This window comes from Sciurus carolinensis, chromosome 16 (genome assembly GCF_902686445.1).
Source record: "Sciurus carolinensis chromosome 16, mSciCar1.2, whole genome shotgun sequence".
NCBI lineage: Eukaryota > Metazoa > Chordata > Mammalia > Rodentia > Sciuridae > Sciurus > Sciurus carolinensis.
The window spans coordinates 10,943,375-10,970,301 of record NC_062228.1 but is presented as its reverse complement, the minus strand read 5'-3'; the positions used below and the strand labels follow the sequence as shown (position 1 = coordinate 10,970,301).

Below are 26,927 nucleotides of genomic sequence, written 5' to 3'. Positions count from 1 at the left end.
ACCATAATGATAAGCAACTGAAAACAAGTCAAATGTCCTTCAAGGGAAGAATGGAAAAGTAAAATTATGATATAATTACCAATAAAGTACAATAAGGCAGTGAAAATGGACCTACAATTGAACAGCAACCTGCTGAATCTCAGTTATGTAAAGTTGAAGGGGAATTCCTAGGTCAAAGAGCACAGTGTGATTCAATCTAAACCAAGTTTAAAAATAGACAAAATGAACAATATTCAAATTCAAGAGATTACCACATGGAGTAAAATTATAACAAAATATTTATTTAACTGGGTATTCTATTATTAACTAAGTATTCTATTATTATTTTTATACCTAGCATATTACAAATATATATGTCATTATGTTTATTTATTCATTTAAGGAAGGCAAGAGATTCAGAGTGCCAGTCACCATCTATTTTACTCCAGGTAAAAGCCCAAGTCCTACGAAGGGTGGTGCTCACCTGTAATGCCAGCGACTTGTGGGGCTGAGGCAAGAGGATCCCAAGTTCAAGGCCAGCCTGGACAACTTAGAGAGACCCTCAGAAACTTAGTGAGACCATGTCTTAAAGAGGAGCTCCGCATGGTGGTGCATGCCTCCCAGCGACTCGGGAGTCTGAGACTAGAAGATCGCCAGTTCAAAGCCAGCCTTAGCAATTTAGCGAGGCTCTAAGCAACTTAGCAAGACCCTGTCTCTAAATAAAAAATAAAAAGGGGATGTGGCTGGGGATGTGGCTCATGGTTAAGCGCCATTGGGTTCAATCCCTAGTATCAAAAAAAAAAAAAAAAATTTAAAAAAACCCAGGTCCTCACCAAGCCCACCAAGACTTTACATGACCTGATCCCAACCCAACTCCATCCTACCTGCTGACCTCATCTCCTAGCACTTTCCCTTTGGCCCACCACACAGGACCCACAGGACCTTGCTATTCTTCCAACATTACAGATATGCTCCTTCCTTAGACTCTTATGTTAGCTAGCTGTTTCTTCTTCCAGGACAACTACCCATAATTTCCCTTAGTGAATTCCCTCACCTCTTTTAACATTGCTCAGAAGTCACTTTCTCAGTGAGAGACCTATTCTAATCAACCCATTAAAAATTACAGCTTATGGCACAGTATTGTACGCCTATTTGAGTGACTTTAGAGGTAGAGGCAGGAGGATTGCAAGTTCACAGCAACTTAGGGGTGCTGGGATTGTAGCTCAGTGGTAGAGTGCATGCCTAGCATGCATGAGGCACTAGGTTTGATCCCCAGGACCACATAAAAAAAACTAAATAAACAAAATAAAGGTATTGTGGGGAGGGTGGGGGGAAAGCAACTCAGGGAAACTCTGCCTCAAAATAAAAAATAAAAAGGTCTGAGGATAGCCAGGCACCATGGTGCATGCCTGTAATCCCAGCAGCTCAGGAGACTGAGGCAGGAGGATTGCAAGTTCAAAACCAGCCTCAGCAATTTAGTGAGGACCTAAGAAACTCAGTGAGACTCTGTCTCTAAATAAAATGCAAAAAAAGGGCTAGGGATGTGCCTCAGTGGTTAAATGCCCCTGAGTTTAATCCTTGGTTAAAAAAAAAAAAAAAAAGAAAAAAAGAAAGAAAGAAAGAAAGAAAGATAGAAAGAAAAGAAAAGAAAAGAAAAAGGGCTGGGGATGTAGCTCAGTGGTATATAGCCCCTGGGTTCAATCGCCAATACTGAAAAAAAAATTACAGCTTACATACCTACCCATATACATTCCTAATCCCCATTATCCTTCCCTGCTTTTGCCTTTAGAATTTCCTAATATTTTGTGTAATTGACTATTTTTGCTATTTATTGTTCATTGGTCATCTCTCCATCATCAGAACACAATCCCAGAAGGGCAGGGGCTATTGTCCTCTTGCCTGTTTTGTTCACTGCTCTGTCCTCAGCACCAGCAGTGGCCTGGTGCCTGACTGGTGTTCAATTCATGAGTGTTGAGAGGGTGAATGAAGTTCTTGGAGATGGTATAAAACAGCACAAGAACTGCAGGGTAGGCCAGGATATCCAGTCTTATCCAGATAAAACATTAAAATATTCTTAAAATATTCAGTTAGCCAGAAGGACTTCCCACGCTGGGAAACTGTGTGGTGGGCCCCATCTCATCCATTTCATCAGTTCTCTGGAAGCTCCCGTGGCGCTTGTGTCTGGTGTTTGAGGAATACCATATGAAGTCATTCACAGAAAACTGCTGGAAGAAGGTGGTGCTTAAATCCAAAGCAACCCACTTGTGAAGGTAGGGGAGATGACCCATTTGATTTTGGCATGGGAATCTTAAAAAAATGGTCCAGATGATCCCCTGGAGTGGAGAGGACATGGGTGAGGGAAGAGTTCAGCTCAAGCCTAGTGTAATGAAAAGATGTGTCAGTAGAGGGCGATGAGATAAAGGAGACCTGAAAACAAAAATAACTAACCCCCCCCCACACACACACACACTGGTCAGGAGTATTAATTCCTTGAGACTATGGAGGCAAATGTAAATTACTGAACTACTAAACTATTGAAAGCAAACATGAAGACTGATTTTATAATCGTGAACAGGACAAAAATCTTCAGAACAAAACAAAATCCAGAAATCATAAGGAAAAAAAAATCCACATTTAGTAATTAGGGTAAAACATTAGAATTGGATTATAGTTAAAAAGAATTTGAGGGCTAGGGATATAGCTCAGTCAGTAGAGTGCTTGCCTCACGTTCACAAGGCCCTGGGTTCAATCTCCAGCATCGCACACACACACACACAAAAATTGATTGTGGTGATATGATGATTTGATTTCATATATACTTATGACCAAACTAGTCAAGTTTTACACTTTAAAAATGTGTAGATATTGTATATCAATTACATTTCAATAAAGCTGTTATTTGATTATTGTTTTGCTTCCCTCTCCCCTTAAAGAAGCCTCAGAAAGAAAGTTCCATAAAGGAGGTTAAAAAAAGAAATGACTACAGCCAGGCGTGGTGGCACATGCCTGTAATCCTGGCAGCCGGAGGATTGCATGTTCTAAGCCAGTTTACACAACTTAGTGAGGCCCTAAGCAACTTAGTGAGACCGTCTCAAAATTTAAAAAAATTTTTTAAAGGCTGAGGATGGGGCTCGGTGGCTGAGTGACCCCAGGTTTGATCCCAGGTGTGTGTGTGTGTGTGTGTGTGTTTAGAAATTTTGAAGATCAAGTCCCATAGCAACCACTGTATCCTTGGAGGTCAGAACATTGCACTTTGGTCTGTCTAGCCATTAATCGCTTTTGCACACATTGTGTGAGATCCTCAGGTATGTGCCATTTTAGTTATGTATAATCTCTTATAAGCATACATTGAATGTCTCTTTAACTGAAGAAAAGTTCCACATAACACCATGTTTTCAGAGATCTCCATTTACAAAGGGTCTCTCCCATGGACCCATTTTGAAATTTTTCCATCTCCATCCCGTGGTGGATTAATCTCTATTCATTATTCATTTATTCATACCTGATGTTTTCCCTTCAGAGATCTTCCATGCCTCCTCAGACAAAAGGAGGTGGCCTTCCATTCTTTCTTATTGTTTGTTCATTTTTGTTCTTCTTAGTTTTCAATGGACCTTTATTTTTATGTGGGCTGAGGATCGAACCCAGTGCCTCTCCCGTGCCAGGCAAGGACTCTACCACTGAGCTATAACCCCAGGCCCTGTTTTTTCATTCTATGAATGCATGTTTATCCTTGGGATATTGATTTAGTGTGTCAACTCCTCAAAGAGGAAGAACTGTGCCTGCTCTGTCCCCTATTGTGTCCCCATGACCTGGCACTAGGACGGACTTATTGAAGCACTCAACTGACTGACTTAAGTCTGGAGTTATCATGCCTCCCTGGACTATGGTAAGATTCAAATGAGCTATGCATGGTGGTGTAATCCCAGCAACTGGGGAGACTGAGGCAGGAGGATTGCAGGTTCAAGTCCAGCCTCAGCAACTTAGTGAGACCCTATCCCAAAATAACAAATAAAAAAAGGCTGGAAATGTACCTTAAAGGTGAAGTGCCCCTGGGTTCAATCTCCAATATCAAAAAAGTATTCAAAAGAATCAAGGCAAATAAACTAATGTAAGAAATACAATCTATGCATATATAACCAGAAGAAAAGAAAAGTTCTGGGCTGAGGGGAAGCCTTTGGAAGTGTATCTTTCTCTTCTGCTGGACTCTAGGAATTTGAACGAACAGAACTAACTGGAAAGTCAAAAATTCTGATGGTTCTTTGAATTTCCAAAGCATGGAGATTGGAAATAGCTCTTCTCCAGATGAACCTCTTAGTGAGATTTGGTTATATAAAGACCCTTGGGCAAGGAGGGTAGAAGAGTGTAAGAAGAATAAGAAGTCAGCCCTTCCAATATGGTGGCCACTGGCCATGTGGAACCACTGAACACTAGAAATGCAGCTGGTCCTAAGTGGAATGTATTATTGGTGTAAAATACACACATACTGGACTTTGAAGACTTAGCATGGTGGGCTGGGGATATGGCTCAGTTGGTAGAGTGCTTGCCTTGCAAGCATAAGGCCCTGGGTTCAATCCCCAGCACTGCAAAAAAAAAAAAAAAAAAAAAAAAGACTTAGCATGAAAAAAGAATGTACAATATGTTAGTAATGATAATTTTTATATTGGTTCCATGCTATAAGTATAATATTTTGGATCTATTGGGATAAATAGATTTTGTGGATAAAATTAATTTTACCAGCTTTAGAAAATTCAAAGCTTAGAACTTTATGGAGGGTGGCTGAGTGCTGTAGTACATGCCTGTAATCCCAGCAACTTGGGAGGCAGAGGCAGGAGGATGGCAAGTTCAAGGCTAGCCCAGCAATTTAGTAAGACCCTCACCATTTAGTGAGACACTATCTCAAAGTTTAAAACACATTTTAGAAAAGAACTGGGGTAAAGCAAACCTGGGTTCAATCCCCAGTACCAAGAAAACAAAACAAAAAACCAACATAGGTGTTGTGTATTCTGTTCCTATTGGACAACACTGAGTTAGAGGCTAGCATGCAGAAAGGGATAGGAACATGCTCCTGGGAGCAAAGCCTGAAGATGGCAGCATGTGTGGCCTGAGGGGACCCAGGGGTGGTGTCAGCATGAGCAGTGGATACAATCCTAATGTAGAAAATATATTCTCTTGATTGTAAAATAGCAACAAAACTAAGGCACATCATTGATATCATAATGGCTTCTTGGAAGAGTTGGTGGGTTCTATTCCAGGCAGTGTTTTACCTTGTGCACCCAAGGATCCCTCCTGTGCTTTGCTTGTGCCCTCCTGAATTCCCACACCCACAGGAGGGGCAAAAAGCATGCTTCACCCTGACTGTGAGAGGCTGCTCAGCCTAGATCCTTCGGAGCTATATCATGCAGGAGAGTGATGGGAGGAACTGATTCCATCACAGCTAGAAGAGGGACCAGTTCTAACCCCATCAGTGGACAGACACAGCCTGGACTCTGGTGGAAAGGTGGGACCTGCAGGCTGCTAAGAGCACTCCATTCTCAATTGTATCTGTTAGCTAATGCTGTGTAACAAACCAGCCTAAAACTCAAACAATTTCAAAATAGTACACATGTTGATTATTCTTAAAGTTTATGATTTGGCTGGGCAATTCTAGTCTTAGTTGGTCTCACTGATGTATGTAATAATTGATTTACACAAAACCTTTATTCAGAGGTAAAATTAAGCTGCTAAAACTTCATGTTGGCTGTTACTGTGGAAATACTGTGCTTGGAGAGTAAAACAAAAGTTATTTCTTCATCTTAAAATTTATTTTTAAGAATTAGTTACTTATGGGACTTATTTATCTTTCCATAAGATACTGATTGATCTTAAAAACTAGAAAGTTGAATGAATGGTATCTAGATCATCTGCAAAACTGGAAAAATAAACCTGGTTCAAGAAGAATGTACAAAATACATGGTATTCTTTCTTTCTTTCTTTCTTTCTTTTTTTTTTTTTTGGTGGTAGTGCTGGGGGTTGAACCCAGGGCCTTGTGCATGCTAGGCAAGCACTCTACCAACTGAGCTATATCCCCAGCCCCTATAGTGTTAATTCTTAAAAAAAAAAAAAAAAAAAAGGTACCCCACACACCCACATGTAAAGTGGAACAGACTCCTCCTGTCAAGACATGGAGTCTAGGTGGTGCACACCTGAGTCTAGTGACTCAGGAGGCTGAATCAGGACGATCACAAGTTTGAGGCCCGCCTCAGCAACTTAGCATGACCCTGTCTCAAAATAAAAAATAAAAAGGTGGGGATGTAACTCAGTGGTAAAGTGCCCCTGGGTCCAATCCCCAGTACACTCCATCCACACACAAAGGATATGGAGTCTCTTTCTCCACCTCTGAATCTGGGCTGGCCTGTGACTTCCTCTGACAAATAGAATGTAGTAGAAGTGCCAGTGCCAGTTGTCCCTTAGGGCACAACTGAACTCTCCCCCACCAGGCCTTTCCTTGTCCACCCTGCTCCCCGGAGCTTTCTTTCATGGCAGAGTCAGGAGTCCCACAAAAAGGACAAGCAAGCAAGGTCTACTGAGGCCCAAGTGAGATTGGTGGGTTCTCAGAAAAAAGAGATCTTTCTAGACAGAGACCCAAATCTGTGAGCATGACCAGTCATGCTTATCTCTTTAGTTAGATGAACAAAACCTCCATAATATGCTTGTATCAGCTCAACTCGAACAAAAACAGAATCAGTTGAAATGCCACCAGATTCAAAGACCTATACGATGTGCCCACAATTGATTTATGGTGAGACTGCTTAACCAGGAGGAAACAGTCTGAATCCCAAATATCAAATGATTGATGTGGATTTTATTTTCACAGAAGTTTGCCTGGGAACCTGAACTTTTCTTCCCAGGAAAAACATATATAGTGAGCGAGCTCTCCTCTGAGAGGCGTCAGCATCCTGCTCTGGGGTGTGCATACCTTGGCTTTGCTGTCCTTTAATACATCTTTGCTTGTGCCTTGCTTGTTTGTGCTTTTCTTTTTCATACTAGGCATTGAACCCAAGGGCATTTAACCGCTGAGCCACATCCTCAGACCTTTTCATTTTTTATTTTGAGACAGTCTCACCAAGTTGCTAAAGCTAGCCTTGAACTTGCAATCTTCCTGCCTCAGTCTCCCGAGTCTCTGGAGTTACAGGAAACCCAGCTTTGTGCCTTGTTTTGACACAAAATACTTTTCAGCAGTGTAAGTCAAGAATATCCCCAGCCTGGGTTGAGATCCTTATCCTTATGCCACTTGGAGGGACTGCCTTGGACCCCTGTTGTAACAGAAGGAAAACAGAATATGCCATCCCCAAATATAGCTCTTTCACATAAAAAATGACTTTGAGCTGAAGGCACCTAAGAAGCAGCAAGTGCCAGAGAAGCTTTCTTTGTCCTCTTGCTTTACTGCCCATAGGTAGGATACAAATTCTTTACAGGAGACAACTATAAACTCTTATCAGCCCAGAGGTGGCAACAGCAAAATCTTCGAACAAGTCAACCCCATTAGTTCACCTTCCACAGTTCACTGCCCTTGGAAGCCTAAAACTGCTGTCCTTTGTTCTGTCACTTCTCTACAAATTTATTGTTCATTTTGAAGCTGCTATATGAGCTGAAGTTCTAAGCCACCACTTTGAACTGTTTTTCTTTCTCTGGTGTGATTTATGAATTCTTTCATTAATAAGCTGTTTTTTCTATTGTTAATCTTTCTTTTTGTTAAAAAGCCCCAGCTAAAAACCTATGATGGGTAAAGGTACAGTTTTGCCTTCCCTACAGGGTTGAGGCTGGAACTAGTGCACCAGGCCCTATGCTACATTCTGCTGGCCACAGTGAGTCACAGGACCAGCACAGATTTAGAGGTGAGGAAAGGAGGCTGAGACAGGAGGATAGCAAGTTCAAAGTCAGCCTTAGCAACTCATCAGGCCCCTAGGCAACTTAGCAAGACCCTGTCTCAAAATAAAAAATAAAAAGGGCCGGGAATGTGGTTCAGTGGTTAAGCACACTGGGGTTCAATCCCTGAAAAGGAAAGAAAAGAAAAGAAAAGAAAAGGAAGGAAGGATGGATGGAAGGAAGGAAGGGGAGAGAGAGAGAAAGAAAGAAAAAAGAGAAAAAATAAGTAAGTAAATCATCCCTAAGTCAACCCAGAGGGCCCTGTTCATCACAGGCTTCAGTGACGGAGCTTTCCAGTGGGGGGATCAGAGGCCAGGATGACGTTGGTATTCTACAAGTTTCATTTTCTCCTGCTTGGGTCACAGATTCTGTTGATGACTGCAATTAATGGCCTCTCTGTGTTCCACATGCTTTGGTATATGACTCATCCATTCTTCTCTGACCCCCAACGTATTCTTGCAGAGACAAGGCATATTTAACCAATAACAACTATATGTCTCCCCTGGATCACAAGCCTTAGCTTTACTGTTCCCACTTGGGCAGGCCACCCTTTCCTTTGTCCTGAGCCTGATCTGGGTTCACCCTGAGGCTTGCCCTGAGTGCCTGCTATGCAGGGAGCCCTGGGCTCATCCCAAGGCTTGTACAGAGTGCCTGAGATGACGGAGGCCAGGGCTCACCTGAGCCTTGCCTGCAGTGCTTTACATACAGAAGGCAAACCGGGAGCCAGTCATCTCTGTCCTGGCTCCTTGGGAGTCAGAGAATGAATGATCATATTGCAAAGTGCATGGAACACACGGAGGTCATTAATTGTGTCCATCAACAGAATCTATGTCTTGAGCAGGAGCGAATGAAATTTGTTGGATGCCAATGTCAGACTGGGTTCTAAACTCCCCACCAAAGCTCCATGAACTCCACAGAGATCAGTAACTCCTCATTCTTCGCCTCTGGCATTGTGAACCTCTTGCTCATCCTTCTTTGCCTTAACATACTACAGTTACTAGGACTGTGTTCCTAGACTGATTCCTCCTCTTGACACTGGACACCTTATAGGAAGGACCAGCAGGTTGCTTTTAACTTCAGTGGTCAGCAGAGTGGGAAGGTAGTTCGGGTAGGGACATGCAGGCAGGAAAGGGACCAGCAGTGGGGGCCCCAATGCCCCAGCCAGCAGTCTACCACACCTCTTAACATTCTGGTCCTTGAGATTTTTGCAACCAAATGCCAGGATGACTCCTTGACCTCCAGTGATCTGTGGCAGGGGCAAATGCTCTGGCTTTCTGGGCCTGTGATGAGGTCGTCTGCTGTGGTCCACCTTCACTCCTACTGTGGGTTCCTTGCTAGGACCATTAGCACTGAAGTCAAAGATGTGAGTCGGAATGCTAGCCCATACCATAGGCTAAGTTATGTGATCCTAGCCTTTCTGCTAGGCTTTGAATGTGTCTCCCCCAAACCCAAGTGTTGAAATTCTCATCCCTAAGGTGATGACATTAGGACAAGGGGACTTCAGGAGGTAATTAGAGGAATCAAGAGTGTGGAGCCCTCATGAATTGAATTAGAGTCACTTTGGGTGGCTGGTGGCAAGCATCAGTTTCCAGACCAGCTTGTGGATTGAACCAGGGGTGCTCTGCCACTGTGTTATGTTCCGAGGCCTTTTTATTTTTTGAGACAGGCCCCAGACAGCTGCTTTCCCCCTACCACTTGGTAAGGGCAGAGCTAGAAGGCACCATCTATGAGGAAGTGGGCCCTCAGCAGACCCTGCCAGCACCTTGATCTTGGACATCCATCCTCCAGAACTGTGAGAAACTGATTTCTGTTGCTTATAAGTTACCCAGTCTAAGGTAGTTTTTCATAGCAGCCCAAATGTACTAAGACATTTCCTAAGTTATAGAATCCCATTAATCCGAGGTCTTAAATGCCTTCCTATACTATTATCAGCAGTGGCAGATCCAGGCTTTAAGTGACCTGAAGCTTCTAAAATTGGAAGGGTTCTCAAATGAGGTGTCCTGAGGTATCAATTTCAATGTCAATAAAACTGCTTTTCCTAAATAAAGAAGCAAAAAATGCCAGCTCCTCCTTGCCCTACCAATCTAAGGTTACACCTAAGATGACAATCAGAAGTCAGGGACTCCCAGAATTCCTTCTGGTGACTGACAGCAACAATGTTTGGTGGCAACCATCAGAGATTCCAGAACAACTATGTCCTTCAGTGTGGTGTGTGTGGTACCGAGGATTGAACCCAGGGGAACTCTGCCATTGACCTACATTCCCAGGGCTTTTTATTTTTTTATATTGAGATAGGGTCTCGCTAAGTTGTTGAGGCTCACCTGGAACTTGCAATCCAGCTGCCTTAGGCTTCCCAGTACCTGGGATATCAGGTGTATGCCACCACGTCCTTGAGCTCCAGTATGATTTAGTGCTTTGTGTGAACTCAAATCTGTCTCCTTGTTGTTCCTAGAGGTTCTATGAACTTCTTCTCCCCCCTTTAAGCATTTACAGAGCACTTATTGCCTCTATTTCCTGAGCTCAAGACTAAGCCCTCTGCATACCCAGCATCCTTTTAACCAGTCTTCGGTTGCCAGAGCTAGGTGCTGTGGCTTACAGGAAGGAATCTTAATCTTCCCTCCTGTAGGACTTGGCCTGGAAAAACTAAGGGAAAGTAGAATCACCCCTAGAGCCTTTTTGCCTTCCAAGTTCCTGGCAAGCCCTATGAGTTACGTTCACCACTGAGCTGCCCCACCTGCCTTGTACTTGTACTTTGTACTTTGCCATCCACTTTACCTGGCTTGCTTCCCAGGCCTCCCCAGCTCTCTCCCTGATCTTTCCTCCTCACTGCCTCCCTCCAGGCTTATCCAAGTTGCTCTCCAGATTCCGTGCTCTGGGCCCAGAATTTGCCACCTCTTGTATCCCACAGTTGTGCTTCTGGCCACGACACCCCGTTTTTCCCTAAAGGAAATAAAATGGGGAGAAAATCCAGTCTTCTGCAAACCTGATTCATAGCTCTTTTCCCTACTGCAGCTTCAGAGTAAAATTCTCTCCTCTCCCCATTCTCTTTTCTCACCACGTGACCTTGGACAAGTCCCCTCACTTGAGTTGTGGTTCACTTCGTGGACTGTAAACTCTAATCTGTATCACACAGGTTAATCATGGTTTATTTTCCTAAGTTGGATTTTTCCTCTCAGGGCAAATCAGAAGTTCATCGTACCTGAGCAGGTTGATGGAGAGCGATGTGGGCTCCTGGGTGGTGGGGCAGACAGACACTAATGGGAGACCACAAGACAAAGGCGGAGATCTTCTCTGATTTCTCATTAAACATACAGGTGACTATAACCTACGGCTTTGATGAAGTGTGGTGCCGAGGGCATGGGGGAACGGAGCCTAGGGTGCATATGGCAGGGGCGGGGATGTACCAACTTCAGGAGCCAGCTCACTGCAATGCCCCTCCATTCCCAGCCAGGGCTAAGTCATCCTTCTCAACTATTGCCTGGCGCGTCCCAGGGGAGGAAGGAATTAAGGGGAAAGAAAATGCTTGAGTAGGAGCCAATTCGCCTCTGTGCCCAGGGGAAGTGGGGTGAGAGTTTTGCTTCCTATGGAGAGCATACCCGTAGGGAAACCAGCTCCTGAAGAGGGATCAAAGGAAAGAAAGCCGAGAAGTGGAGAGAAAGAAACGTGAAATTTGGGGACTTGATCGTTTCCTAGTACAGGGGAGGATCCTACTCTCCCTACCTCTGGCGGCTGACCCTACTTTCCCGTGCGCCTGTCGACCTCTCCTTACACCCTCCTCTGGTACCCTAACTACCGCCGCAAGAAGAGCCCTCGGCTAAGGCTTGGAGTGCACATCGGTGGGCGACGCCCACCTGAAGCTGCTCGGGCCGCGAGGCAGCACCAGGTCCAGATTAAGGTCACGCTGCTCGTCCTCAGAGTACACTGGCCGGTAGCCCAGCAGCTGCAGCGCGCCGGCGCACAGCTCCTGAACGCGCCGAATCTTGCTGAAGGGTAGCGCATGGCGCCAGGCTTGGGAGACGTTGTGTGCATCCCTGGACGTGGTCTTGAAGGCCTCCCGGCGGGCGCCGGGCCCCGACCCGTGAGTGATATTGTGAATCCAGAACTCGAGCTGCGGCGTGAGGCTCAGACCGGTGAAGGCGTAGAGCGCGCGGATCTCGCGCAGCGGCTCCCGCGCCAGGTCTTCAAAGCGCACCAGGAGGTAGCGGCCCTGCAGGAAGGGCGGCGGCTTGTGTAGAGCGGCCTCTGCTATGCGCACGTGGCTGCGACACACCTCGCTCACCACGCGCAGGCGGGGGTCGGCCTCCACCCACGTGCCGTTGGTGCCCAACACTATGCCGTTATCGCGCGCCAGCGCTTTGGCGGTCTGCTCTCGGGAGCGCAGCACCGCTCGAGGGTCGCGAACCAGGTGCACGATGCGTAGGTTGAGCGCTGGGTCGTTAAGCAGCGGGTACAGTACCTGCAGGTTAAAAAAGCGTACCTCCTTGAGCACCACGTGGCTATAGGAGCGGCAGGCCTCCTGGGCCAGGCTGAAGGGCCGCCGCGCGCACAGTGGCTTGCACACAGCCTCGCTGCTGATGGCGCCGCGACTGAAGGCGCTGCAGGCGGGCGGCGAGCACAGCGCGCGGCTCACCGCCCACTGGAAGAGGTCTGACAGGTTGCGGCGCCAAGGCAGGTAGGCGTCGAACACGTCCATGTCGCACAGAAAGACAGAGCGCACCAGATCGCGAACGGCCATATGCAGCGCCGGAGCACTGCCCTGCGACAGGGCAGCCCACACGTGCCACGCGGGCTCCATCAGGTAGAACACGTCTGGGTGCTGGCTGAAGACCTGGCCCACGAAGGAAGAGCCCGAGCGCCAAGAGGACAACACCAACACGTGCACACGCTCCTTGCCGCCGGCTGGGTACCACGGCCCTTGCCGAGAGACGAGGAAGAGCAGAAGACAGGTCTGCGCCAGCAGGAGTACGGTCACTACAGTGCCGGAGACGCGCGGTAGCCGCATGCCTGGGCCTGCGAGAGCGGAGCGCCAAGGTTAGGGAACGCGGCACACACGCCCGACCCCCGTCCCAGCTACTGTCCAGTTGCCGACTGGAGTAGCCCCATGACTGGACTACCCGACCCGACCCGACCTGACGAGGCCTCCCAACTCAGTCCAGCGCCCTCCTGGACTGTGAAATTAAAACACAAGCTGTGATCTAGTCTATCCTGACAGCTAAAATCTAGTGGTGTAATACTGTGGGAAATCCATTGCTCCTTCTCTGTATATCTTGGTCTGTCTAGAAAAGGATTTATGTTTTTAAATACAAATGTATAATTTTAAAACAAAATCCCTGCCTTTGGCTTAAGACCCTATTAGGGAAGCATTTTTTTTTTTTTTTTTTAGGTGGTTTAACTAAAGAGCTTGATGGGCCATTTGGCTCAGGAGAGCATAACCAGTCTCCTTCAGGTTCGATCCTGGCTCTTTACTTCCTCTGCGGTGATCTTCAACAAACACTTATCTCTCTGTGATTCAGTCTATCCGTCTGTAAAAGGGGGATACTATTGGTACCTGGCTTTTAGGACTTGGAGGGATGATTGGAACCAGCATGGGAGAGGGATCATGTAGTAAACCCCCATAACTGAGGACTTGAACTTTCTACATAGTGTGCTTCTGCACTGCATGATATTTATTAAAAGCATTTTTATTATTTATTTACTGTCTGTAAAAAATGTACAAAGGCCTGAGGATATGGCTCAGTGGGAGAGTGCTTGCCTGGTAGGTAGGAGGCCATGGGTTAGATTCCCAGCATCGCATGCGGGCACATACACAAAAGGTAAAAATAAGTAGAATGGACAAAGAACGCTGTTCCCATCACCCACCGGAGGAGAAGTGTGAAAGGTATCCTGGGCTCCAAAATGAGGGTATCCCATGGGAGCCATGTGAGTTTCAGAAGAGGCCAGTTAAGGGGGAGCTAGAGAAGCAGAGGCGGAGGAGAAGCACACCCCTGGAGGGCTCCTTGCTCTTCCCTGCTGAGGGTACTCACTGCTGTCCAGGGCTGCTGGGAGAGCTGCCCACGCTGATCACAGATCCATTGAAGGTGACTGAGGCCTGAGAAAGCAGGAGGGAGACTGGATCAGAGCCCCACGGGGTAGATAGTCCCTACACAGGAAGGTGTCCAGGGGTGGGAACACAGTTGCCCTGCCCCTAGCCTGAGCTGGGTACTTTTCCAAATGGATTTAAACGATGGGTTCTCCTGATAGATGGAGGGAAGAGGGCCAGCTTTGAGTCTCAGCACTGCTGCTCAGGAGTTATGAGACCTGGAACAAGTGTCTTGACTTCTTCCTCTGTAAAGTAGGGATGGCAGCATTTAACTTCTTAGTGCTATTGTGAAGGTCAATGCCACAAATACCTACGAGGAGAGGGCTTGGTAAGCATCATACACAATCTCATGTTACTATTACTGTCCCAGTGTGGAGTTTTGTCCAGAGAAGAGGAAGCCCCTCTCCGTGGGAAGCCTCCACCTAGATGAGACCCCTAATATCACCTATGCTCTCAGTATCTCCCAGGCCCACCTCTAACACCCACCCATCCTTGTACCCTTTAGTAGATCTTTAGACCATCGAACTTGTCCTGAAAGTGAAAGGAACACTAGTCCCAGTTCCCATACGCCCAGGTCTCAGAGTCTCCTGCTCCGTGCACCTGTTGCTTCTGCAGTTATCTCCAGGCTTAGAGAGAACACTGGAAGGGAGAGGCCTGGAAGTTTCTTCCTTGCTTTTGTAGCATTTGCTTCTTACCAAATCTGTTTCCCTATCCATATCACCATCTAGAGAAACTGTGAGCAGATCCATCTCTGCTCCTTCTCATCATCTCCAGGGGCCACAGGAGTGAGTAGAACACACCCAACAGCTCTGTCTTCTGATGAACCCACAGCAGCTTCCTGCATCTCACACCCACTCTGGAAACCTGGCAGACAGGGAGAGTAGCCACCCAACTGCTCTGCACCCATTACCAACACTCTTGGGCTGCTGCTGGTGGGCTCCCCTGAGATTAGGTTCCAGAAAGGAAAGTATCTCTTATTTGCCAATAACACTGGCACTTAACAGACTCTAAGGCAGGCATTATGATTTCAGTTTTTATTTGAATGACTCTAGGGTTGGAGAGAGAGCTGGGAATCTGGGATCCTAAGCTCTTGGCACTTCTGATCACAGGCTGAGGGCATCTCCCATTCCTGATCACTCTCCCCAGACTGCAGGATCTTGATGTTTTGGCCTCAACAAAAGACAGTTGCCCTGGCTGCCCTAGCCTTCCCCTGGGAAGGGAGGACCTTGGCCTCAGGCCAAGGTGTTTGTTACCTGTGTTCTGGGAAAGCCAGAAGTCTTCTTAAGTGACTCATCATGCACTACAGGAACTGCTATCTGATCCTATTACAGGAACTCAAGAATTATGAAGGAGATTGAAATATTCTGTGCTACATGGGGTATCCTGAGAAGCCCAGGTCCTGGTTGAGAATTTTCTGATAAGGAGCCTAGTGTTCTGCAAGTCAACCAGTAAGGCATTGTGATATGTACTTTTATCTTCGTGATTGAATTTTCTCCCCCAGCATTCCGAGGAGGTCAAAATTAGTATCGCTATGTGTTCTCAATGAAGCCATGGGGCTCAGAGACAAGAATACCCAGTCAGTAAGGGTTTAAAATTCAAAGGCCAGGGCTGAGGGTGTAGCTCAGTGGTAGACTGCTTACCTAGCACGCCAAACACACACACACACACACACACACGACAAGGACCAGACTCCCAGTGTTAGGCTCTGGGAGGGGTGCAGTCCCTGTCCTAAGTGAAGTCTCCCATCCTGGAAGGTCTATCTCCTTCCCCCGTTAGTTCCTTCCTTTTTAAATTCTTTGCGGGAGGGCATACACTTATTACATGTTTAATTTTTGCAAAAGGTAATACCTGAACATCACAAAATTTCTAAAGTCACAGACAAGGTCATGGCAGGCTCATATTTTATTTGTGAAGATTAGAAAAGGGGCCCTCTTCTGGGTGGACATAGTCCCCCAGCAACTAAGTTACAAGGGCCAATTAGGCAAAAGGAAGAGACATCCCTTTTCTTGTGCCCTCCCCAAAGGCACCTGCCTCCAATTTCCACAGTCTCTGATGGTGATGAAGGAGAAGGAGAAAGAAGAAGAAGAAGAAGAAAAGGAGGAAGAGGAAGAAGACAATTTCAGGAGCAACCTACAGAGTGGACTTTCTCAAGTTGCTGAAACTTTTTTTGGTTACAAAACCTTTTTAAATTCTATTTTTGTCAAAGATAGAAAGATAGCTTGAATAAACATAAAATACTCCTGGAAATGTATACAAGAAAATGATGTTAGTTTCTCCTGGGAGGGGAATAAACTAGCACAGACATTTTATGATAAACCCTTTTTTGCACACTTTTGAATGTTGGGGGCTGTGCCATGTGGGCTGCGCTGGGATGGCCCCTGGTGGTCAGCTGGAGGTTGTTTTGATCACATCGGCAGTGAGGAGGTTGATTAATATAAGCACACCCAGGTGATTTATCATTGACCGTATTCAATTAAGTCGACGCACACAACTCGTGCACAGGTGTTCCCGAGTACTCCTGCTCTGGCCTGCTGGTTTTGACCTTTGCCGTGATAGGGCAGCTGGCTCCTCGCCTGATCTCAACTAGCATGGCCCCACCTTCTGCCTCCTGGAGGGAATATAAGCGGGCAGTAGGCAGAAGGCAAAAAGAAGCAGCTAGCAGAGAAAAGAAGTAGCTAGCAAAGAGAAGCAGCTAGAAGAAGCAGCTAGCAGAGAGAAGCAGCAAGCAGTAAGCAGCAGGCAGCGGCAGAAGGCAGATCGTAGAGCAGAGAACTGAGAACCCACCTCTAGGTCGTAGATCACAGATCGCAGTACGTGGGACGCACCACTAAGAAGCACCTCAGATAGATAGTGCCTAGTTCACAGGATGCGGGACCTACCTCTAACAAGAAGCAGCAGAACTCTAAGAAGAAATAGATCTCTGAAAAGCGTAGAAGCCTGTCTTTCTCTAAAACTTTCTCTATAAGCAAAGCCTATCTTTCTCTCAAAGCTTCTCTTCCTCTAAAATCAAGCAAGCCTCTTTTTCCTCAGTAAGCTAGGGAATAAGCAAGCAAGCAAGGCAGGAATAGAAGTAGTTTATTCCCAGTCCACCTCCAATCAATACCCGCACAATTGTTGCTGTAGGCGGTAACAAATATCCATGGGATTGTTGCCGCAGGCATTCGAATTCTGACCCATGGGAACGTATCACCTATTTTAAAATAACTAAACACATTTTTGAATGTACCTAATGTTAAAAAGTCAAATAATTGTAACAAGTCATTTTCTTGCTCCAGATTCTATTTCCAAGAGGCAATTCCTTTCAAAACTGTTAGTTGTTTCTTCTTCTAATTATCTTCCTATTTCTAAAAAACAAGAAAGCTTAAATTATTACTGTTAAAATTTTTCAAGTGACTTTCTAGTGATATTTATCTCCTACACACACACACACACACACACACACACACACACACACATATATGCACACATGCACACATGGAGGTATATACACACTTTCCTTCTCTAAGAAATCTTTTAATATAATTTTGGTTAAATAAATATTCAAAATTTATATTGTATGCTTTTATAAAACAATTCATAGATGGAGCACACATATACTAAGAGTAAATTACCTTTCTTATAATGAAAGTTTTATTTCCATGGATTTAAATTGCCTTAGATAACATTAAAATTGTAATAAAACCCTTTATTTTATGTAGAGCCAAATTCCCTTAGATATTAAAATTGTAATAGAGGTGTTGAAAGATAAAATTGAGGAAATAACGAAAATGACAAATCACAGATAAAAGATGAAAAAGAGGGGAAAAAAAAAAGAAAGCAAGAGGTTCAATCCAGGAAGTCCAATATGGAGAGTCTCTACCCTGGTGGAGCTGACAATCTAGTTGTGGACATTAAGGACACACCCATGTGATGGTCAAAGAACCAGATGGCAGCCCAGATATCTAGCCATGGGAGACCCACAATTGTCTTGGTATGCATATTTCTATCCTGGGTTCTAGAAAAAATTCCCTCTCCAGTCCATCTTGCATGGTGTTAAACCACACACCTGATCATGTCTTTCTACTCAGTTTTCCTACTTCACTTCCCATAATTCCCATCTAGCACCTTCTGCCTCAGATGGCCAGAAATCATTCTGTTCATCAAAGGACTTGCACCAGGAGTCACTGGCTTCCTGTGAGGGTGCCTTGTGTGTGCCTCTTGCATGGCATGCACCACTGCCCTGTATTACCCTTCTTGCCTGCAAGCAACTTGAGGGTTGGGATTGTGTTTTTTTTGCGAGTGAGCATCTGACCTCAGATATCCAGTGTGGCGCTCAGCGTTGCTCAGGTACACTGGATATGACTGTGTCCACTCAATATCTGCTCCCTCTTCCAAAGCCAGCCTCTAGATTTCTTCCCCTAGGGAAACACCCCTCACCCAAAGTGCTGTGGTTTAGAAGAAGCTGACCCACTTTCCCCTGATTGCTAAGGGTCATGTGTCCCAAGATGGGTTCATCTATTTATACCACATACTCACTCCCTCTACCCTCCACCCCACGTAGAACTATTGGATTAGGAATGGGGCACCTGTTAAACTCCAATCCAAGGATTTTTATAGAGGGAAGAGGGAAATTGCGTGGGTCTAAAGTCAACACAGAAGAGAACTGAGCAGAGAGTGAACGGGAGTTTGCAACCAAGCTGAGAGCAAAATCTTTGCATCTAGAACCAGTTGCAACAAATTTACCCACGGGCTTCCCAGCTGGGGAAAGTATTCCAGTTTTGCTTAAACCAGTGTGAGCTGGGGTTAGGGTTATGGCTCAGTGGAAGAGTGCTTGCCTAGCACGTGTGAGGCACTGGGTTTGATCCTTAGCACCGCATATAAATAAATAAATAAATAAATAAATAAATAAATAAATAAATAAAAATAAAGGCGTCCACCGATAACTAAAAAATATTTTTTTTTAAAAAAAGTGTGAGTTGAGTTTCTGTCACAACCAAGAGCTCTGCTTAACATGGAGATGCCCTTGGTGAGTGAGTGTATAATAAAGGGGAACATGGGCAGACCTCCTGGGCATGTGTCGTGCTGTGTTTTCAGTAAGTGTGCTAATTACATGGGTGTGTTTAATCTGTGAAAATTCGTCACACTGTACCTTTATAATCTGGGCTCTTTTCTGGTATGTTATACTTCAATAAGAAGTTAAGAATTCTGACTGAATAAGGCAATAAGTATCATGACAGGAAATATGCTCAAGACAAAGTAGATGACATTAACAAATATTTGCTGAATTGAAATCAGATAGCCCGTCATCAAATCCAAAGATGGTAATGAATTCCCCACATGTCCCACATTTCTTTCTGTTGAGTTCCTTAAAGTCATAGTATCTTATTTTTTTCCTATTGGCAGTAGAGGGAGTTGAACCCGGTTCTTGCATGTGCTAGGCCTGTACTCTTACCACTGAGCTGCTTTCTCTACCTTTTAAAGTTTTATTTTTGAGAAAGGGTCTTGATAAGTTGTTGAGGCTGGTCTCGAACTTTCAATTGTTCCCATCTCAGCTCTGGAGTAACTGGGATTAGAGGTGTACCCCATTGTGCCCAGGAAGTTACAGTATCTACTAAACATCCCTCATCATTACTTGGCCTGAGAGATACAGGAAGGAGCCATGATTCCGCCTGATTTGCAGTTGGGGAAACCAATCCACAGGGCAAGGAATGGTTTGCCATAGCAGGTGTGCTGCTGGAACCCAGGAAACCTGGCTCTCTGAGCAATACTCACATCTGGCCAATCTCTGCCCACCTTGACTCAGCAGTTCCTCTTGTCCCCAGCCTGTCCCTGGCATGGAATCTAAGAGAGTGAAATGTAATACTGGGTACAAATCCCAGATTCAGATTTCTCTGTTTGGTCTCAGCCGGAGGCCATCCCTGTTCAGGAGCCCCAAGGGCTGGAGAGAGTTGATTCTGGATGAGGAATCAGAAAACTCTCAGATTCAAGGACCACCAGCAAAGTAAAAACCACTCTAGTGGAGCCCAGTGCATTTGTTAGGGAGAATGATGAAAAGGAGGAAAAGAAAGAGGTGAGGAAGAGAAAGGGAGAAGTGAAATATGAAAGCAGGGACAAAGCAAGAGGGAAGATGGGTGTTTATGGTGGGCGCGGAGAAGAGCTCAGTAAATACTGTCTGCCAGGGACTCCTGCGTGCCAAGGCCTTCCCATCGATTTTCTGATTTAATTGTCACAGCAACTCTAAGAAGTTGGACTGGATGATCTTCTCTACCTTTTAGATGAAGAAACAGTTTAGAAAGACTAAAAGACTTTCCTAAAGTGTCCAAACAGTAAAGCTGAGTCAGAAGTTGAAGCCTAGCAGTCGATCTGGAGTGGTCTTTGCTGCATAGTAGCAAATGGAAAATGCACAAGCAATAAGACTTACATCCGTACATACTCATATTGAAAGATACCAACTGTGTTACAAAATACGAATATCAAAGGACACACACAGATGGGAGAAGATATCTCCAAATAATATATTTGGAAAGGGACCTATACCGGAACTATATAATGAGCCTTTACACCTAATGCCCTGAGTCCCTTCACAGGGGCACAACTGTCCACAGTACATGGGCTTCCTGGGGACTGGGACCACCATGTTCCCTTTCAGGTCTCAGCATTAGTATAGCCCAGGGTAGCCTGGATCTGGGGAACAAGAGCGTTTAATCCTCCATGCGAAGCCAAGTGACTGTTCCTTCCCTAATTCAGCAGGTACCTTGCTTGTCTCTGTGCCAGCTGTTTCAGATAAGCAGCAACATGAACTTCATCCTTGCCAATATTCTAACCAAAGGCTCACACACTTTCTGTCAAAGGTCACATAGTAACTACTTTCAGCTTTGTGGCCCCACCACCTCCATGGTCGCATCCCCCCAGCTCTGCCATTATGGTGACAGGAACCTCGGGCAATGCTGGAAACATATGGGTCAGACTGAATCCCAGTAAAACTTTATTTATGGACACAGAAAAGAAAGAGCTCTTACAAATCAACAATAAAAGGACAAATAACCTGATCTTAAAGGAGGCAAAGGAAGCCAGGCATGTTGGCACAGGTCTGTAATGCTAGCAAATTGGAAGGCTGAGGCAGGATGGCAAGTTTGAGACCAACCTTAGCAATTTAGTGAGACCCTGCCTTAAAATAAAAAGGGCTGGAGATGTAGCTCAGTGGCAGAGCTCCCATGGATTCAATCTCAAGTACTAGGAAAAAAAAAAAAAAGTGGGGCGGGGCAAAGAATTGGAGAAGATATTTCTCCAAAGCAGATATAAAAATGGCTAAAAAGTACACGAAAAGATGCTCAAGGTTTCTAATTTTAGGAAAATGAAAATTGAAACCACAATGACATGTTGCTTCTCATGCACCAGGATGAGGCAGCTGGGGGAGGGTAGCTCAGTGGCAGAGCATTTTGCCAAGCATGCATCAAGCCCTGGGTTCAGTCCTCAGTAGATTAAGAAGAGAGGGAGAGGGAGGAAGAGAGGGAGAAGGAGAGGGACGTAATAATTTAAAAAATTACTAGTGTTCATGAAAAGAAGAGAAATTGGAACTCTTATACAGTGCTGGCGGGAATGTAAAATGAATAGTGCAGCTGCCATGGAAAACAGGCTGGCAGTTCCTCAAAAGGCTAGACACAGAGGTACCAGATGACACAACAATTCCAGGCCTAGCCATCTACCCGAGGAAATTGAAAACATATGTTCACACAAAAAGTTGTTCGTGAACTTGCATAGCGGCAATATTTATAATAAAAATGCCCAAAGGTACATCAATTAATAAACAGATAAACAAAACATGGTGCTGTATACTACACAACAGTCTCTGGCAATAAAAGGGAATGAAGTACAGCTATATATAAAATTCAACCCAGATAAACTTCATGGTGACTGATTTACAACACTGAATAAACTATAAACCATTAAACTGGACACTTTAAAACTATGAACTGTTTGTGAATTATACCTTAATAAGGCTCTCTCTCTTTTTTTTTTCCTGTGCTGGGGATCAGTCCCAGGGCCTCGCACATGCTAGGCAAATGCTCTACCACTGAGTTAAAGTTATTCTTTAAAAAATAGACAACACTGGAGGAAGAAGTGTGAAAAGAGACACACTGGATATCAGTGTTTATTTTTCTATGGCCAGGCTGCAGGTTATTTTTTCTTCTTATTAGTACATTACAGTAGGTTTTTTAAAAATATTTTTTTAGTTATCAATGGATATTCATTTTTATTTATTTATTTATTTATATGTAGTGCTGAGAATCAAACCCAGTGCCTCACACATGCCAGGCAAGTGCTCAACCACTGATCCACAACCCCAGCCCCTATTGCAGTTTTCTGATCGTCTATAATAGACTTGTATCACTTTGGTAACCATAGGTTATTTTTAGTTGATTAAAGAATGTGTAACTAGTCCCCAGAACCACTACTTTCATTGCAGGGAAAGGTACCTGCAAATACATCTTCCAGTTGACCTGAGTACCCAGTTGGTCAGAGAAAGCTGGGGCATGGGATGGAGAATCTCCTCCTATGTCATGAAACATGTGAAAGCCCCCAAGCCCACCCTCAGTCTCAGGACTGTGGCCTAAGTCAGGTTGTGACAAAAGACACACCTGGCCCCCAAGCCCTGGCCACATCTGCTGTTTTGTCAGTCCTGATGATGCAGTTGCGTGACAACAGACAGAGGCAGGGAGGTTGGAGTCACCCAGACCAGATGCTGCTGGAGGAGACAGATCTGCCTTCAAGAATCTCTTGGGAAATGAATTCAAATTAGTCCAGGGAGCCTGAAGATTCTGTGGCTTAAAGCCACCCTAAGGCATTGTGAAGCAGATGAGCAGATATGAACGCAGAAACCCCTTTCCCTGGCTCTGAGCTTTGGGGATTCTGCTTAGGAAAACCAGTTTTGTTTCTTCCTCTATTCTCACACCACAGTCACCACAGAGGACCTCTGTGACCCTGAAAAGTATGGGGATTTCTGCCCAATAGCTGGCAAGCAATCAGCTGTGCATCAGACCTGAGCTGGGGGTCCTCGCATTCAACTCCATTCTGACACTGTCTACCTGGATATGGTGACAGGTGCCACAGGTTGAGGGCTTAGTCCCTAAACTGTGCCCCTGCCTCCAGATGCCACCTGCAAGCTTCATGTTGTTTTACTGCACAACCAGCTATAAACCAGGGTTCCCATTACCTCATCCTGGGGTTCAGTGAATTTCCCTGAAATTCACAGAACTCAGGGAAACACACTTACTGGTTTATTACAAAGAATCCAGATGAAGAGATGTGCAGGGTGACATATACGGGAAGAGGAACAACTTCCATGTCCTCTCTACCCTCCTGGTGCCTTCACACGCTCCCCTCTCTGAACCTTGTCCTTTGGGGTTTTTCTGAAGACTTCATTGCACATCTAATGCTAATGGACTGGGTGGGGAAACCCAGCAAGGCCTGTCTGTTTAGATTTTTCTTGACCTCTCTGAGTAGCATTCCTTCCTCCAGGGCATGGGGCAGGACCCTTCTGAAATGGGAATGTTATGATCTACTACCAGACAAGGTAGGTCAGAGAATTTCTTCATAGCCAGCAGCTCAAAGGCAGGGGGTGAAGATCAGAGTCTCTATGGCCTGCCTTTGGGAAGAGAAATTCTAGTTTCTATGACCTGCCCTGGGAGGGAGTTAGGAGTCAGGAACTGTGAATGAAAAAGCAAAATATACATGTCGTATTATCACAGGAATCCTCAAAGTGCACTTATTACAGCTGAAGGGCCTTAAACTCTAGCCACCCCCTGCCAACTTTTTCTCTGCAGCAATACACACAGGACATGAGGAAGGACTGTGCAGTTACCACATTCTGATGTTTTCCTTGGTACCCACTGAGACTTCATACTCCTGAGATAACTGAGAATGTTCTCCACTTTGTTTTATTAACCTTTTATTTTAAAAGTAAATCATTCAGCAACTCAGGAGGCTGAGGCAGGAGAACCGCAAGTTCAAAGCCAGCCTCAGCAATTTAGCTAGGCCCTAAGCAACTTAGCAAGACTCTGTCTCAAAAAATTAAAAAGGACTGGGGGGAGTGGCACAGTGGTAGAGTGTCTCTGGGTTAAATCCCCAGTACCAGAAAAAAAAAAAAAAAAAAAAAAAAAAAAAAAACAGTAAATCATTCTTATAAGTCAATGACATGAAAAGGAAAAAGGGATTATTTTGTGAACCTTGTTTGGACTCTGATTTGAACAAACCAACTGTAAGAAGATATCTCGGAGATAATCACAGAAATTTCAGTAGGCGCTAAGAATTGAACAGGGTACTGCTGAACGCTGTTATCATTACCAGGAATACTGTTGTCCATGTATTTCTATACCTATCTCTGTCTACGTAATTAGACAAACCCTGTTTGTCTCATTAGGAGAGTAAGTACAGCATAGTGATTAAGATTGTAACTCTCAGTTGATCATTTACTTCATCTCTGTGCCTTTTTTTTTTTTTTTCTTTTAAATCTACAAAGTGGGGGAGAGTGCAACCCAACTCATGGACTTGATTTGAAGATTGCATTAATATTTGTAAAGCACCCAGAACAATGCCTGACACATACTATATTTATAAGTATTTGTTCAAGAATCTTCCAAATTCTGGGTCATAACTGTATTCTATGAATCTAAGGGAAAGTCTAAGCATATAAGAGAAATCCAAGAACAACAGCTCTACCAGATTTTCGTGGTCCTACTGCCTAGCAACAGAAGGTGGCAACCACAGGTCTGTACAAACACAGAGAAAACGAAGGACAATGGACGATAATGGCTTTGAGGCCAGACTGGGTTAAAATCCTGTCTCTACCATCAGTGCACTGTGTGATTCTGCGCCAGTTGCTCAGTCTTTCTGGGCTTCAGTTGACTCCTTGGTAAAATGAGGCTATAACTGCACCCACCACACAGGTTGGAGAGGACCCAGTCACCACTCCCTCACAGTCACTATTCCTAGAAGCTCTGGTGTTTGACCCACTCGGGGAATCAGGTCAGCCAAGCTCTTCCTGTTCTTCAGCTCTGCAGGCGTCAGTTTTCCCCTTCTTAAATATGTGATTTTTTAAAATGTGAATTTTGCCTGGTGTCCCAGTTCAGCCTGTAATTCCAGCAACTGGGGAGGCTGAAGCTGAAGGATCACAAGTTCAAGGCTAGTCTCTGCAACTTAGCAAGACCTTGCCTCAAAATAACATTTAAAAAGGGCTGAGGGTGTGACTCAGAGGTAGAGTGCGCCATGGTTCAAACCCCAGTCTCCCATTCACTCTCTTTCTCCCGCACATACACGCACAAAGTGCACTTTGACTTCCTTGTTTCATGTTTAAGAGGAAAGAGAAAGGAATGTCAGCATTTCTTGGTCACCTACACTGAGGCCAAGAGGGGCCTCTAGGCCCAAGATGAAGTAGCCAGAAGCCTGCTGGTAGGACTCAAATTCATCTGCGTCTTGTTCCAAATTCACTCACCAAACTACTTTTTCTCTGAGCGCTTTTTAAAGCCATACTTCTTGAAACGCAACCCCCAACGATCCGGGTGCAGCCCCAGGGAGACGCTCTCAAATCACGCTGCGAGCAGCGATGCGCTTTCCACGCCGCGGACAGAATTGCCACCCTCGGATCTCCCCGCCTGCCCCATAGCCTGGCTTCAGATCCGGCTGTGCCCCTCGTCCAGCCCCAAGCCCACTCTAAGGTGGGACATCCCGCGCGGAGAGCGGGCGAAACAACGTACCCCAAAGCTTGGCGTCTCTTGCTGATCCCGCGCAGGGAGCGGACGCCTGTCTCCCGGCGCTCAGCAAAGGCTCCTGCGCGTCCTCTCCTCCAAGTTCCAGCCCACAGCCAGCTCCTCTTCACCGGGAGAGTCTGCAGGGGCTGATTTGGTCCTCAGGGTCCCACGACTATTAAGAGGCACGCGGTGACACCGGGGACTGGGCTCTAAGAAGCATGGATGGGAGTCGAGGGCACCAGGATTTTGGAGACACCTGGACACCAGGCGGAATGAATCTGGAAACAAGGCAAGAATTCAAGGGAAAGTGGGGGGCGCCGTCCGAACGCGATGTCGGGGATGCGGGTGTCCTGGGGCTACGACACCCACGAGCCACGGGCCTCGCGACCCGGCGCGGGCGGCCCCCTCCCTGCCCAGCCCCGCGCCCCGCGCCCCGCGGTACCTGTGCGGCCGCCCGCGGCCCGCTGCGCTGCTCCGCGCTGCCCGCCCGGGGCGCACACAATGAGGCACTTTGAGACGTGGCTGAGGTCCCGGGCCGGCCGGCGGGAGCTAGGGCGGGAGCGAAGGAAGGAAGGAGCCAGTTGGCCCCCGGCTCGGGCGACTCTCCCCAGCCGCGACCGTGGGGCCACGCCTCGGGGGAGGGGCGGTGACCGAGGGCGGGCGCCGCTGGGTCCGGGAAAGGGAGGGCACAGGTGGGCTCAGGGGCCATCGGGCCACATCGTGTGGGCGAGGATGCCAAAGGGCGCACGCGGAGTCACCTCTCACCCCACTACTTGGCCAAAAAAGTAGTCGTCTCCTCAATCTCCAGGGGAGAGAGGCTCCCGGGAAGACAAAAGGCCCTTGTGAAGGAAATCGAATCTTAATCTTGCCCCCCTCACCGCACCCCCGCTCTCTGTGGCATCCTTGACGCAGTGACTTGGAATCCGAACTGCTCCCCAAGTCCTCAGCCTCAGCACTAAGCCAACACTCAGACACCTTGATGCAGCGCTGTCTCCGGGCGTAGCAGCCCAGACAGGTGGGGCTGAGAGACCAGGTGGCTTTCAGGAACTGGGCCCGCAGTTGTCCCCCTCTTCCTGTCTCCTCCCTACCCTGGTCTCGACCCGAGGCACTGGTTTGATTGCAGGTCCAGATAAATACAGGATACGTTTCAACAAATAAAACAGGCCCTCCGCCCCCGCCTTACAAATAACAGCGCAGAGCCCAGGCAAAGGATGGAGCAATGCAAAGACTCATAATCC

The 26,927-nt window shown here is 46.1% G+C and overlaps 1 protein-coding gene across 2 annotated transcripts; it reads right to left on the bottom strand.

The window, feature by feature from the left end:
* Positions 1-7,995: 7,995 nt before the first annotated feature.
* On the bottom strand, positions 7,996-26,656 carry Chst6 (carbohydrate sulfotransferase 6). Of its 2 annotated transcripts, XM_047527053.1 has the most exons (5): positions 26,455-26,656; positions 26,132-26,238; positions 25,696-25,967; positions 13,908-13,972; positions 7,996-12,894 (listed from the first exon to the last, which is right to left on the bottom strand). In XM_047527053.1, exon 5 carries the CDS (start codon positions 12,884-12,886, stop codon positions 11,699-11,701), a length of 1,188 nt encoding a protein of 395 aa, XP_047383009.1. In that variant the 5' UTR covers positions 12,887-12,894; positions 13,908-13,972; positions 25,696-25,967; positions 26,132-26,238; positions 26,455-26,656; the 3' UTR covers positions 7,996-11,698. The 2 variants fall into 2 exon arrangements, with proteins under 2 accessions (XP_047383009.1, XP_047383010.1); XM_047527054.1 differs by having other exon boundaries at positions 13,908-14,273; positions 26,132-26,656.
* Between the last annotated feature and the right edge of the window lie 271 nt (positions 26,657-26,927).